We start from the raw sequence: 13,573 nt of genomic DNA, 5'->3' as shown, positions 1-13,573 counted from the left end.
TCTACGATCTTTCTAGAGAGTCATACCACCAGACACACACACACACACAGATACACGGCTACTTTTCAACGTTCATGGAAAATTGTATTAAAAGGTACATTTTGGTTATGATCAGAGTCGGCGAACTCAGAAGGCTTCCATAGCCTTGGCAACTCAGGACGGGAGCCTAGGGTGGTTACTGGCGCCATAAACTAGGGTGTCAATTTGTTGGGTCAACAACAGGAGTCGCTGTGCACTTGCTCCTCATGTAGGATCTCTGTCCTTAATGTGCTGTACATTGTGATTTAATGCTATAACTAGTACTCAACCAGTATGTTTCACTTTGTGTTTCTATGTGGGTGCAAACTGTTGAAATCTTTAATATATACTAAATTGATCTTCTGTATATAAAGAGAATTGAAAATGAATCTTGATGTGAATGGAAGGGGAGAGGGAGCGGGAAAGGGGAGGGTTGTGGGTGGGAGGGAAGTTATGGGGTGGGGGAAGTTATTGTAATTCATAAGCTGTACTTTGGAAATTTATATTCATTAAATAAAAGTTGAAAAAAAAGGTGCATTTTGGTGCAAAAACTTTTTGAAATTCATGCATAGTTCTTTCATAACACACATTTTCACCCACTTTTGAAGACTCCTCATATTTATTTGTTTTTTGCACCAAAATAAACTTACCTTTTAATTCTATATCCTACAAACTTTCTGTTGTACTGTGTTTGTGTGTTTGCTTGTAAATGTACACAATTTTACATAGTTGTTGAAACAGTCTTTGGAATAAAATATCAATATTTAAATCATTTTAAAAAACGTCCACACTCCAAAATAACCTATGCGTGTTCTTTTTGTTGACAGGCAATGGCACAATCCTCTTACAAGAAGCAGAAGTACATTATATTTCTCAACAGAGTTGTAATTCTGAGGGGAGTTATGGGGGAGTAATTCCTGACACTTCATTTTGTGCAGGTGATGAAAATGGAAACTTTGATACTTGCAGGGTAAGACCAAATAATTTCCCTTTAAAATATTTTCTAAAGCCAGAAGGAAACCTGAACAAGGCCCTTAGTCAGTTTCTGGTGCTCTCAGTTAACAGGTCTATAAATACCAAATCATTTCCCCCCTCTTTTTTAACTACTTCAATAATCCAAATCTTCTTGGTTCCTTTTTCCCCCTAGAAAACTTTTATTTAAAGTATACAAATGTCGTCGGCGCCGCGGCTCAACAGGCTAATTCTCCGCCTTGCGGCGCCGGCACACCGGGTTCTAGTCCCGGTCGGGGCGTCGGATTCTGTCCCGGTTGCCCCTCTTCCAGGCCAGCTCTCTGCTGTGGCCAGGGAGTGCAGTGGAGGATGGCCCAAGTGCTTGGGCCCTGCGCCCCATGGGAGACCAGGAGAAGCACCTGGCTCCTGCCATCGGATCAGCGCGGTGTGCCGGCCACAGCGCGCCTACCGCGGCGGCCATTGGAAGGTGAACCAACAGCAAAAAGGAAGACCTTTCTCTCTGTCTCTCTCTCACTGTCCACTCTGCCTGTCAAAAATAAATAAATAAATAAAGTATACAAATGTCATGCATTTCATATATACACATTTAGGAACTTAGTGATTTTTCTGACCGTACTTTCCCTCCCGCCCACACTCTCACCCTTTTTCCTCCTCCCTCTCCTTTTCCATTTTTTTAAAAACAAAGATATATTTTCAATGAACTTTATACACATAAGATTAACCCAAGATTAAGTAGAGTTCAACAAATGCTATGAAGAAAAAAAAAAACAAAACTGTTCTTCAACAACCAAGACAAGGGCTATTCAAAATCATCACATCTCAAAGTGTGAATTTCACTACTATAGAATACCTTTTAGGTACTCTTAGTTACCACAGATCAGGGAGAATACATGGTATTTGCCTTTTGGGACTGGCTTATTTCATTAAGTATAATGGTTTCCAGTTGTATCCATCTTGTTGCAAATGATGGGATTTCTTCTTCTTTTTTTTTTTTTTTTAATCACTGTGTAGTTTCCATGGAGTACATATACCATAACTTCTTTTTTTTTAAGATTTGTTTTTTCACTTCAAAAACAGAGTTAAAGAGAGATGTAGAGAAAGAGAGTAGAGGACTTCCATTCATTGGTTCACTCCCAGAATGGCCGCAATGGCCAGAGCTGGCCTGATCCAAAGCCAGGGCTCAGGAGATTCTTCTGGGTCTCCCTGATGGGTACAGGGGCCCAAGGACTTAGGCCATCATCCACTGCCTTCCCAGGCACATAAGCAGAGAACTGGATGGGAAGTGGAGCAGCCAGGACTCAAGCCAGCACCCCTATAGGATGTTGGTGCTGCAGGCCACAGCTTTAACCTGTTGGGCCACAACACCAGCCCCATGTACCATAATTTCTTTATCCAGTCATCAGCTGACAGACATCTGGGTTGATTCCATATCTTAGCTATTGTGAATTCAGCTGCAATAAACATGGGGGTACAGATCACTCTTTCATATGCTCATTTTATTTCCTTTGTATAAATTCCCAGGAGTGGGATGGCTGGGTCATATGGTAGGTCTTTATTCAGTATTCTGAGGTATCTCCAAACAGTCTTGCACAATGGCTATACCAGTTTACATTCCCATCAACAGTAGATTATGGTACCTTTTCCCCAAATTCTTACCAGCATTTGTTGTTTCTTGATTTCTGTATGAGAGGTATTCTAACTGGGATGAAGTGAAATCTCATTGTGGTTTTGTTTGCGTTTCCTTGATGGCTAGTGATCCTGAACATTTTTTCATGTGTCTGTTGGCCACTTGGATTTCCTTTTGAAAAATGCCTGTTCAAGTCATTTGTCCATTTCTCAACTGGATTGTTCTGTTGTTCTTGAGCTTCTTGAGCTCTTTATATATTCTGGATATTAGTCTTTTATCAGTTGCATAGTTTGCAAATATTTTCTCCCATTCTGTTAGTTGCCTCTTCATTTTGCTGAGTATTTCTTTTGCAGTGCAGAAGCTTCTCAATTTGATATAATCCCATTTATCAATTTTGGCTTTGATTGCCTGTGCCTTTGGGGTCTTTACCAAGAACTCTTTGCCTATGCTAATTTCTTGCAGGTTTTCTCCAATGTTCTCTAATAATTTGATGGTATCAGGTCTCTGATCCATTTTGAATCAATATTTGTGTAAGGTTTAAGGTAGGGTCTTACTTCATACTTCTGCATGAGGAGATTCAGTTTTCACCATTTGTTGAAGAGACTGTCCAGGGATTGATTTTAGCTCCTTTGTCAATGATACGTTGATTGTAGATGCTTGGGTTGATTTCTGGAGTTTCTATTATATTCCATTGGTCTATTTACCTTTTTTTTTAAATGACAGTAGCAGGCATTAAAAAAATTATTATAACTGCCGTGTAGTTATGTCTTGGATTCTGGCATTGTGATGCTTCCACCTTTTTGTTGTATAAGATTGCTTTAGGCCAGTGCCGTGGTTCACTTGGCTAGTCCTCCACCTGTGGCACCAGCACCCCAGGTTCTAGTCCCGGTTGGGGTGCCGGATTCTGTGCCGGTTGCTTCTCTTCCAGTCCAGCTCTCTGCTGTGGCCCGGGAGGGCAGTGGAGGATGGCCCATGTGCTTGGGCTCTGGGAGACCAGGAGGAAGCACCTGACTCCTGGCTTAGATTGGCACAGCATGTCGGCCATAGCAGCCATTTGTGGAGTGAACCAATGGAAGGAAATCCTTTCTCTCTGTCTCTGTCTCTCTCTCTCTCTCTTGCTGTCTAACTCTGCCTGTCAAAAAAAAAAAAAAAAGATTGCGTTAGCTATTCAGGGTCTCCTGTGTTTCTATAGAATTTCAGCATTGTTTTTTCTGGATATGACAAAAATGTCCTTGATATTTTGACTGGAATCACATTGAATCTGTATATTGCTTTCAGTAACATGGGCATTTTGATGATATTGATTCTTCCAATCCATGAATATGGAAGATTTTTCCATTTTTCTGTGTCTCCTATTTCTTTCTTTAATGTTTTGTAATTTTCATCATAGAGATGTTTGACATCCTTGGTTAAATTTATTCCAAGGTATTTAATTTTTTTGTAGCTATTGTGAATGGGACTGACCTTAGAAGTTCTTTCTCAGTCGTGGCATTGCCTGTGTATTTCTGTCATCGATTTTTGTGTGTTAATTTTGAATCCTGCCACTTTATGAAATTCTTTGATGAATTCCAATAGTCTCTTAGTGGAGTCATTTGGGTCCCCTATATACAGAATCCTGTCATCAGCAATTGCCATAAACTTTCTCTCTTGACGCTGCTTTAGCTGTATCCTATAAGTTTTGATATGTTGTATTATCTTAATTCATTTCCAGAAATGGTTTTTAGATTTATTTATTTATTTGAAAGTCAGAGTTATGCAGAGAAAGAGAGAGAGAGAGAGAGAGAGAGAGAGAGAGGTCTTCCATCAGATGGTTCACTCTTCAATTGGCCGCAACGGCCAGAGCTGTGCCGATCTGAAGTCAGGAGCCAGGATCTTCTTGCAGTTCTCCCATGCGGATGCAGGGGCCCAAGGACTTGGGCCATTTTCCACTGCTTTCCCAGGCCATAGCAGAGAGCTGGACCAGAAGTAGAGCAGCCACGTCTCAAACTGGTGCCCATTTGGGATTCTGGCACTTCAGGCCAGGGTGTTAACCCACTGTGCTACAGTGCCGGCACCCCAGAAATTTTTTTTATTTCTCTTTTGATTTCTTCTATGACTCACTGTTCATTCAGGAGCATGTTGACTAGTCTCCATGTGTTTGCATATGTTCTAGAGATTCTTGAGTTGTTGATTTCCAGCTTCATTCCATTGTGGTCAGAGATGACGCATGGTATGATTTCTATTTTTCTGAGTTTGCCATGATTTGCTTTATGGTCTAGCATGTGGTCTATCATAGAGAAAGTTCCATGTACTGGTGAGAACAATGTGTATTCTGCAACTGTAGTATGAAAAGTTCTGTAGCTATAAATTGGGTCCATTTGGTCTATAGTGTCGATTAGCTCTGTTGTTTGCTTGCCAATTTTCTGGTTGATCTGTCCACTGCTGAAAGTCAGGTATTGAAGTCCCTCATTTGCTGTCGTGTTGGAATCTATGTCTCCCTTTAGGTTCCTTTACATTTCTTTTAAATAGATAAATGCCTGGTAATTGGGTATATATACATTTATAATAGTTACATCTTCCTGTTGAATTGATCCCTTAATTGTTACAGAGTGCCCTTTGTCTCTTTTAACAGTTTTTGTGTTAAAGTTTATTTTGCCTGATATTAGAATGGCTACATCAGCTCTTTTTTGGTTTTCTGTTAGCATGGAATATCTTTTTCCATCCTTTCACTTTCAGTCTGTAGGTATCTTTGTTGGTGAGATGTATTTCTTGTAGGCAGCAAATAGATGGGTTTTGTTTTTTAATCCATTCAGTCAGTCTGTATCATTTAACTGGAGAGTTGAGGCCATTTATCTTCAAGGTTACTAATGATAAGTAGTGACTTGGCCCTACCATTTTTCCATAAATATTCCTATTGTTTACTTTGGATTTCCTTTGTACTTTTACTGTGAGATTTTCCACCTTCATATTCTTTCATAATTACTACATTTCTGTGTTTCTGTGTGTAGCACATTCTTAAGCATCTTTTGTAAGGCTGGACAAGTGATGACAAATTGTTTCAATTTCTTTTGTTATGGAAGGTCTTTATTTTGCTTTCATTTATAAATAAGAGCTTTGCAGTTACAATATTCTGGCTTTACAGTTATTTCTCTTCAGACTTGGATAGGGGCTGGCACTGTGGTATAGTGGGCTAAGCCTCCACCTGTGGTACCGGTACCCCATATGGGCACTAATTCTAGTCCTGACTACTCCTCTTGTGATCCAGCTCTCTTCTAAGGTCTGGAAAAACAGTAGAGTATGGCCCAAGCACTTGGGTTCCTTCACCCATGTAAGAGACCCAGAATCAGCTCCTAGCTCCTGGCTCCTGGATTTGGATTGACTCAGCTCTAGCCATTGTGGCCATCTGGGGAGTGAACCAGCAGATGGAAGACCTTTCTCTGTGTCTCTCTCCCTCTCTCTCTGTCTGTAACTCTACCTCTCAGATAATAAAATATATTTAAAAAGACTTGGACAATATTTCAACGTCCTCTCCTAGCCTGTAGGGTTTCTGATGAGAAGTCAGCTGTGAGTCTAATTGGAGATCCTCTGAAAGTAATCTGGCATTTCTTTTCATGCACATTTTAAATCTTTTCTTTACGTTTTACTGTGGAAAGTTTGACTACAATGTGTCATGGTGAAGATATTTTCTGGTCATGTCTATTAGGAGTTCTGTGGGCTTCCTGTACCTATATGTCCCTTTCTTTTCCAAACTGGGGAAGTTTTCTTTAATTATTTCACTAAATAGGCCTTATAACTCATTCTATCTTTCCACGCCTTAGGAACTCCCAAGACTCATATGTTGGGTTATTTGATACCATCCCATAAAATTCCAACACTGTTTTTAATTTTTCTAATTTCTTCCTCCTCCTCGTTCTTCTCCTCCTCCTATTACTTATGCCTAAAATGGTGCCTGTCCTCTCTCAGCCAGTTGCAGGGCACCATTGTCCAGGGGATGGGAAGATAGAAATGTACCCCTATTTTTCCTCTAGGTTGGCAGGTACACAGTCACCCACAGGGCTCCAGATCAGACTCATACCAGGTTCTCCCTGCAGCCATATCACCAGTAGCTTGGGTTGCTGCAGTCTGGTCTCGCCTCACTCTCAAATGCTGGTGCTAAGGCTCTTGTCTTTCAGAGTCCTGTGTTGTGTCCATGCTCTTGATGCAGTTCCACACCCTCCATATAGTCACAGCGTTTGTCTTCTTTCCATGGAGTTTCCACTGCAGTTTTCTCCCTAACTCTTCCCTGAGATTGCACTCTCTCCACTCTTTTTTAACTATTGTCTTCCCTTAGCCTAGAGCAGTAAGCTCCCTCCCTATTCCACCACCTCTCTCTTCTTTGTTCCTTATATTTTAGTTTTTACTATTATCAGAGTCAACCTTGGGCAAAATTTGCCTTAAATCTTTCTTTATCATCATCTGTGAGATATAATTCATCCATTTAAACTAAACAACTCAATTTTTTAGCATTTTTATAGGATAGTACAACCAGCACCACAATGTAATTGTAGAACATTTCACCAACACAGAAAGAAACTCAGACCCATCAGAACTCATTCCCATTCCCCTTCCACCTGCCTCCAGAACTTGGCAACCACTAATCTCCATAGAGTTATATATTCTGGACATTGCCTATACTGCATGTTTTGGGGATAATCCAACCTTTCACTTAGTTTCTTTCACTTAGTATGTTCATCTGTGTTGTAACATATCTCAGTACTTTGTTCATTTTGTTATCAAACAATATACCATTGAGTGGACATATTCATTCATGCATTTTGGCTGTTTCTACTTTTTGGCTCTTACTAGTAATATCCCTTTGAACATTTGTGTACATATTTTATATATATCCTTCTTTTCTCTCTTTTTTTTTTTTTGACAGACAGAGTGGACAGTGAGAGAGAGACAGAGAGAAAGGTCTTCCTTTGCTGTTGGTTCACCTTCCAATGGCTGCCACGGCCATCCTCCACTTCACTTCTGGGCCATAGCAGAGAGCTGGCCTGGAAGAGAGGCAACCGGGACAGAATCCGGCGCCCCAACTGGGACTAGAACCTGGTGTGCCGGCACCGCAAGGCGGAGGATTAGCCTGTTGAGCCATGGCACCGGCCCTTCTTTTCTCTTAAAAATTCCACTTAAGAATAGTGGCTGCACCATTTTACATTCCCACAAGCATTGTTCAAGAGTTCTAATTTCTCCACATCCTTATCAGTAATGTTATTTCCTGTCTTTTTGATTATAGCCATCCTTGATGATGTCAATTGGTATCTCACTGTGATTTTATTTGCATTCCCTAATGACTAACAATTAGCACCTTTGCATATTAGTAATATCTTCTTTATACAATTTCACAAAACACATTTCTCCTTTTTGAAGTTTGTATATCTTTAGACAATGTCCATTTCAAATTTTTATTGATTTATTTCCTTTTTTTAAAATTTGAAAGGCAGAGGGACTCACTCCCCAAATGCCTTTAACAGCCAAGGCTGGACCAAACCAAAGCCAGGAGCTTGGATGGTCTGGGAGTGCAGTGGAGGATGGCCCAAGTGCTTGGGCCCTGCACCCGCATGGGAGACCAGAGGAAGCACCTGGCTCCTGGCTTCGGATCAGCACGGTGTGCCGGCCGCAGCGCGCCGGCCGCAGCGCACCGGCCGCAGCGGCCATTGCAGGGTGAACCAACAGAAAAAGGAAGACCTTTCTCTCTGTCTCTCTCTCTCTCACTGTCCACTCTGCCTGTCAAAAAAAAAAAAAAAAAAAAAAAAGCCAGGAGCTTGGGACTCCATCCAGATCTCCCATGTGGGTGGCAGGGGCCCAAGCACTCGGGCCATCTTCTGCTGCCTTCCCAGGCATGTTGGCAGGGAGCTTGATCAGAAGTGGAGCACTAGGGACTGCACCCACTGCTCATATGGGATGCCAGTGTCACAGGAAGTGGCCTAATCCACTGCACCACAATGCTAGACCTTCCTTTTCACTTTTCTGATGTTATCATCTGTAGTATGTAAAGTTAAATTACTTAGGAAGTGTACTTTTTTTTCTGTTTTGTACCTCTGTTTGACTATTTATCCCTCTTTTCCTTATTTCTTTCACTCCCAAGAGTACCCCATGCACTCATCTTTTCCTACTCATTCCCATTTCTGCAATCTAAGGTTTATATTTCCTGTATCCTTGCCCTTTAAAATCTTGCTGAGTAAAACAGTAAAGAATCCAATCTAATTGGTTGTGTTCCTAGGTAAAACATCGTCACCTAGAAATATTCAATGCTTGCTTTATATAGAAAAGTGTAAACACTTAGAAACATAGTCCTTAACCTTCAGGCACCTGAAAGTTTACCTTAGTGTCCTTGTTGCTTTCAGTGCATCAGCAGTCCTTAGCAACACTGAGTGCATAACAGTCTTGAATACATTACGAAAGGGACTTAATATTGTATAAATTATAGTTTTTGCTATTCATTCCCATTTTCTAGCACTAGCCAATGTCAGTACTTAGAAAGACGCCATCCCTTGCAAAATGTCAGTTTACCTCTCTCTTCTACTTGAAATTCACACACATACTTACAAGACTGCTTCATGAATCTTAAAGTTATGCTTTTCACAATACACTATTAAGCAAAAAAATTCAAATAGGCAGGTCCTACAATATTTTACATACTTTTGAATTGTATTTCTCCTAAGTGTACTGAAATATTCAAACACTGTGATTTATAATATCCTGGCTCAAAATTATGCAGATGAGAAGCTTATCTATCCAGCTGTGTGGTTTCTCCAAATAGCTTGGCTGCCTGAATACATCTTATTTGAATTATAAATACTGAACTCAATATCTATGAACCTTTATCTCTTATAGGTATACTGAAAATGTATATTTATGTAATTGCATGATTAATGTAACTAATTTATCTCAGCTCTACTGTTGCTTAAAGGATACTAGAAGTAACTAACGCTATTTTGGACTTTTTATTTGATAGGGTGATAGTGGCGGACCATTAATGTGCTACTTACCAAAATATAAAAAATTTTTTATGATGGGAATTACTAGTTATGGAAATGGCTGTGGTCGAAGAAATTTTCCTGGTGTCTATATTGCGCCATCCTTCTACCAAAAGTGGCTGACAGATCATTTCTCTCGGGCAAGCTCTAAGGGAATATTTAATATAAATATTTTACTTGGACATACCCTCATAGCTTTAGTTTGTGTCATCCTACTAGCAACGTCATGAGAAAATTCTGAAGACTTCAGTATCCTTATCTTGCATGTGTGACTTTTTATGTTCTACATAATGACAATCATTTATTCTTTTAGCAATTAATTGCTAACTTTAGAGCTCTGTGTGAAGATTTTTTGGATTGTGGCATATTAGATATACAATTGTAAATCTGGCACAGAATCACATGCTTCTTTGATATGTCTTGATTGTTTCCCTTTGTAGTTGTAATTGTATTTGAAATATTTTCCTAGAATTTACATAAAATATTCAGTTAAATATGGACTTTATATGTACAAGTGCAAAATAATAAAAAAAATATAATTAAAATGAAAGCTGTGTTTGGTTAAATTAATCCAAACTCTTTTAAGTAAGATTTTATTTTATTCAGAAATATTTGTATGATTTATTTTTTATTTATAATCTTGTTTCTAATTCTGGAAGAATAATTGGAGAAACAAGTATTGGCCTATAATTTATATTCTTTTTTTAAAGATTTATTTATTTTGAAAGACAGAGTCACTGAGAGAGGGAAAGAGAAAGAGAAAGGGAAAGAGGTAGAGAAAGAGAAAGGGAAAGAGAAAGAGAAAGAGAGAGAGAGAGAATCTTCTATTCACTGGCCCTACATAGTCATGAATCCAGGAGCCTGAAACTCCATCCGGATCTCCCAGATGGATAGCAGGGGCCCAAGTACTTGGGCCATGTTTGGCTGCTTTCTCAGGTGCACCAGCTAGATTAGAAGCAGAGCAGCCAGATCTCAAACACCCTCTGATATGATATGCCAACGTCAACATACACTTCTTTTTTTGTTGTTGAACTATTTGAAAGTAAATTGCCAATACCATGTTAGAAACAAAGAATGGAGGTGGGACTCACAGTGACCTGTGTGTGGATATTGGGGGCTATAAAAGTCAGTCTTATTAAAGGGAGGAAGCTACTTTGCAACAGAGGTGTCACATCACAGAAACTAGCCAACAGCATCATGTTGCAGGAAATATGGACCATGGGTCTTCCAGCCATAGCCAGTTTCCCCACACAGCCCAAATGCTCCTGCTAAGTTTTCCCCAGGCCTCATTTTAGAGAAGCAAAGGGGCTAAATTGGCTTGACTTGGTAAGGCAGGCAGTTGCCCACCCAGACAGAAATCCCATCCGATGATACATCCCAGACAGGGAAACTCTCAGCCCCACAGATTTCAGAGAAGTAAAGGGGATAGATAGGCATGACACAGGAAGTCAAGAAGTAGCTCCATTCAGCTCAAAAGTCCTCCCAGTGATCCTGCACAGGCAAGGAGAGTTTATCTCTGTGCATCTTGGAGAAACAAGCAGTGTCTCCACTCAGCTAAAACACCACCCAATGATTCTGCCAAGACAGGGAAAACCCCACCTCTGCAGATTTCAGAAGGGTGAAGGGATAGACCATCTTGACCTGGAAAGTCAAGCAGCATCTCCATCCAGCCAAAAAGCCTTCCCAGGGACACTGGCCATTTGGGGAGACTCCCACTCCTGCATACCTCAAAGAAGTGTAGAGGACAGATATTGGCTTGATCCAGAAATCAAGCAGCATTTTGACTCAGTCAAACACCCACCCAACAACCTTACTCAGGATAGGAGACTACCACCTCTGTGCATTTCAGAGAAACGCACAGGTTATAGCTCCTTGACCCCAGAAGTCAAATAATCACTCAGCTTAGTCAAACACTCATCCCAAGGCTCCATCTCAACAGAGAGGAAAGCCTCAATCATGAATTTCTTATGAGTATATCCTTTGGTCCCACCTGACCTGAGAAGCAACTTGATTTAACTGCATCCGTTCCCAGTTGCAGAACCCAAATAACAGAAGACAGTAGTCCATCCAACTAGAGTATTCACAAAACACCCTGCCTGTCCAGGTTATCATCAGCTAGCTCTTCCGGAATCACAAGCTACCATACTAACTACCAAAAAACCTGTAAACTCCAAAAGAAATATGGTGTGTATTAGTGAACTTTTTGCCACTGTATCAGATATCTGAGAGGAGCTACTTGTGGAGAAAGATGATTTATTTTTGCCCACAATTTGGGCATTTCACTGTCCAACAGCAGGTGACCCCTTTGGTCTGGCATCTGATGAAAGTGTTAGAGAATGGAACATGTGCAAAGGGAGAGTCACTCAGCAAGTTAGGAAACACAGAGGCAGCATATTTGTCCATTCCTATGTGACGTTTCCTTAAAAGAAACTCACCATAATCCAATCACAGCAGCACCACTCTAACAATCCAATTCAATCGCCTCCAAAAGCCCTGCTTTCACCATAAATGGATCAAGTCTTCACCCTGTATGTGCCATCAATTCACGACTTTGGGATTTAAATGTCTTCATGAGTTAAGGAACCGTGTCCTGTTCAAACAATAGCAAGATGGCAGCCTCCATAAACAATAATACAAGGACACAAATACTATGCTGAATGAGGAAATCATGATACTTTCAAAAGAAACTAAGAAAGTTCAAAAAATGGACTTGAGATCTGTGAAACGACAAAGAATTCATATTAATAATCATGGAGAAGTTCAGCGAAGTACAAGAATATGCAGATAGAAAATTTAATCAAATTTAGAAAATATATAGAAAAAGCAATGAGTTTGATAAATGAGAAACAACAGAAAAGAACCAGAATTCCTACATATGAAGAATACAATGACTTAATTGAAAAATTCAACAGTTTCAAGAAAAGACTCAATCAAACAGAAGAAAGACTCAGTGAGCTGGAAATCAGAATCATTGAAATTATCCAGTCAGAGGAGTAAAAGGTAAGAGAATAAAGAAAACCTAGAGGAATCAAGACACGAAATCTTCACAAAATAGTAGTTGTCAAGGGAGAAGAAAAAGAAAAGGGTCAGAAAATAAACTTAAAGGAATTATGACTAGAAATTTCACTAGCATGGAAACAGATGACAACACTTAAGTACAGGAAATACAGAGGTCTCCAATAAACTTCAACCCAGAGTAGTAACTTACCAAAATCAAAGACAAAGAGATATTTTGATAGCAGCAAGAGATAAAAAACACATCACATAGAAAAAAGTATTTCTCAGCAGAAACCCTGCAGGCTAGGAGAGTGTGGGATGATACATTTAAACACTGAAAAAAACAACAACTACTCATCAAGAATAATTTATTCAGCTGAAATTCATATGGAAACACAAGAGACCCCAGTTTTATACAACAAAAACAAAGCCAGAGATACCACAATACCAGATTTCAAGGTATACTGCAGGGCAGGTATAATCAACACAGCCTGGTACTGATGAAAAATAGCTGTGTAGACCAATGGAACAGAATAAAAACTCCAGAAACCAACCCATGCATCTACAACCAACTTATCATCAACAAAGGAGCTAAAAATCAGTCCCTGGAGAAAGGACAATATCTTCAACAAATGGTGCAGGGAAAACTGAATCTTTGCATGCAGAAGTATAAAGCAAGACTTACTCAATATCCACTAAAAATGGATCAGAGACATAAATCTACAACCTGATACCATCAAATTATCAGATAACATTTGGGAAACCTGCAAGAGATTGGCATAAGCAGAGTTCTTGGTAAAGACCCCAAAGGCACAGGCAATCAAAGCCAAAATTGATAAATGGGATTATATCAAATTGAGAAGCTTCTGCACTGCAAAAGAAACAAACACTCAGCAAAGTGAAGAGGCGACTGACAGAATGGGAGAAAATATTTGCAAACTGTGCAACTGATAAAAGATTA

At 39.9% G+C, this 13,573-nt stretch overlaps 1 protein-coding gene across 1 annotated transcript in view; it reads left to right on the top strand.

Annotated features, from left to right (window-relative positions):
• TMPRSS12 (transmembrane serine protease 12) overlaps positions 1 to 9,845 on the top strand; it is a 48,718-nt gene extending 38,873 nt beyond the window's left edge. The window contains exons 4-5 of the mRNA XM_062202212.1: positions 846 to 988; positions 9,594 to 9,845. Of these exons, the coding sequence (XP_062058196.1) occupies positions 846 to 988; positions 9,594 to 9,845 (395 nt within the window). The remainder of the gene's footprint in view (positions 1 to 845; positions 989 to 9,593) is intronic.
• Positions 9,846 to 13,573: the final 3,728 nt, after the last annotated feature.

The sequence above is a fragment of the Lepus europaeus genome, chromosome 10, assembly GCF_033115175.1.
Source record: "Lepus europaeus isolate LE1 chromosome 10, mLepTim1.pri, whole genome shotgun sequence".
In the NCBI taxonomy this organism is placed as follows: Eukaryota; Metazoa; Chordata; class Mammalia; order Lagomorpha; family Leporidae; genus Lepus; species Lepus europaeus.
Note: the sequence above shows the minus strand (reverse complement) of the source record. Positions and strands in the feature narration are given on the sequence as shown.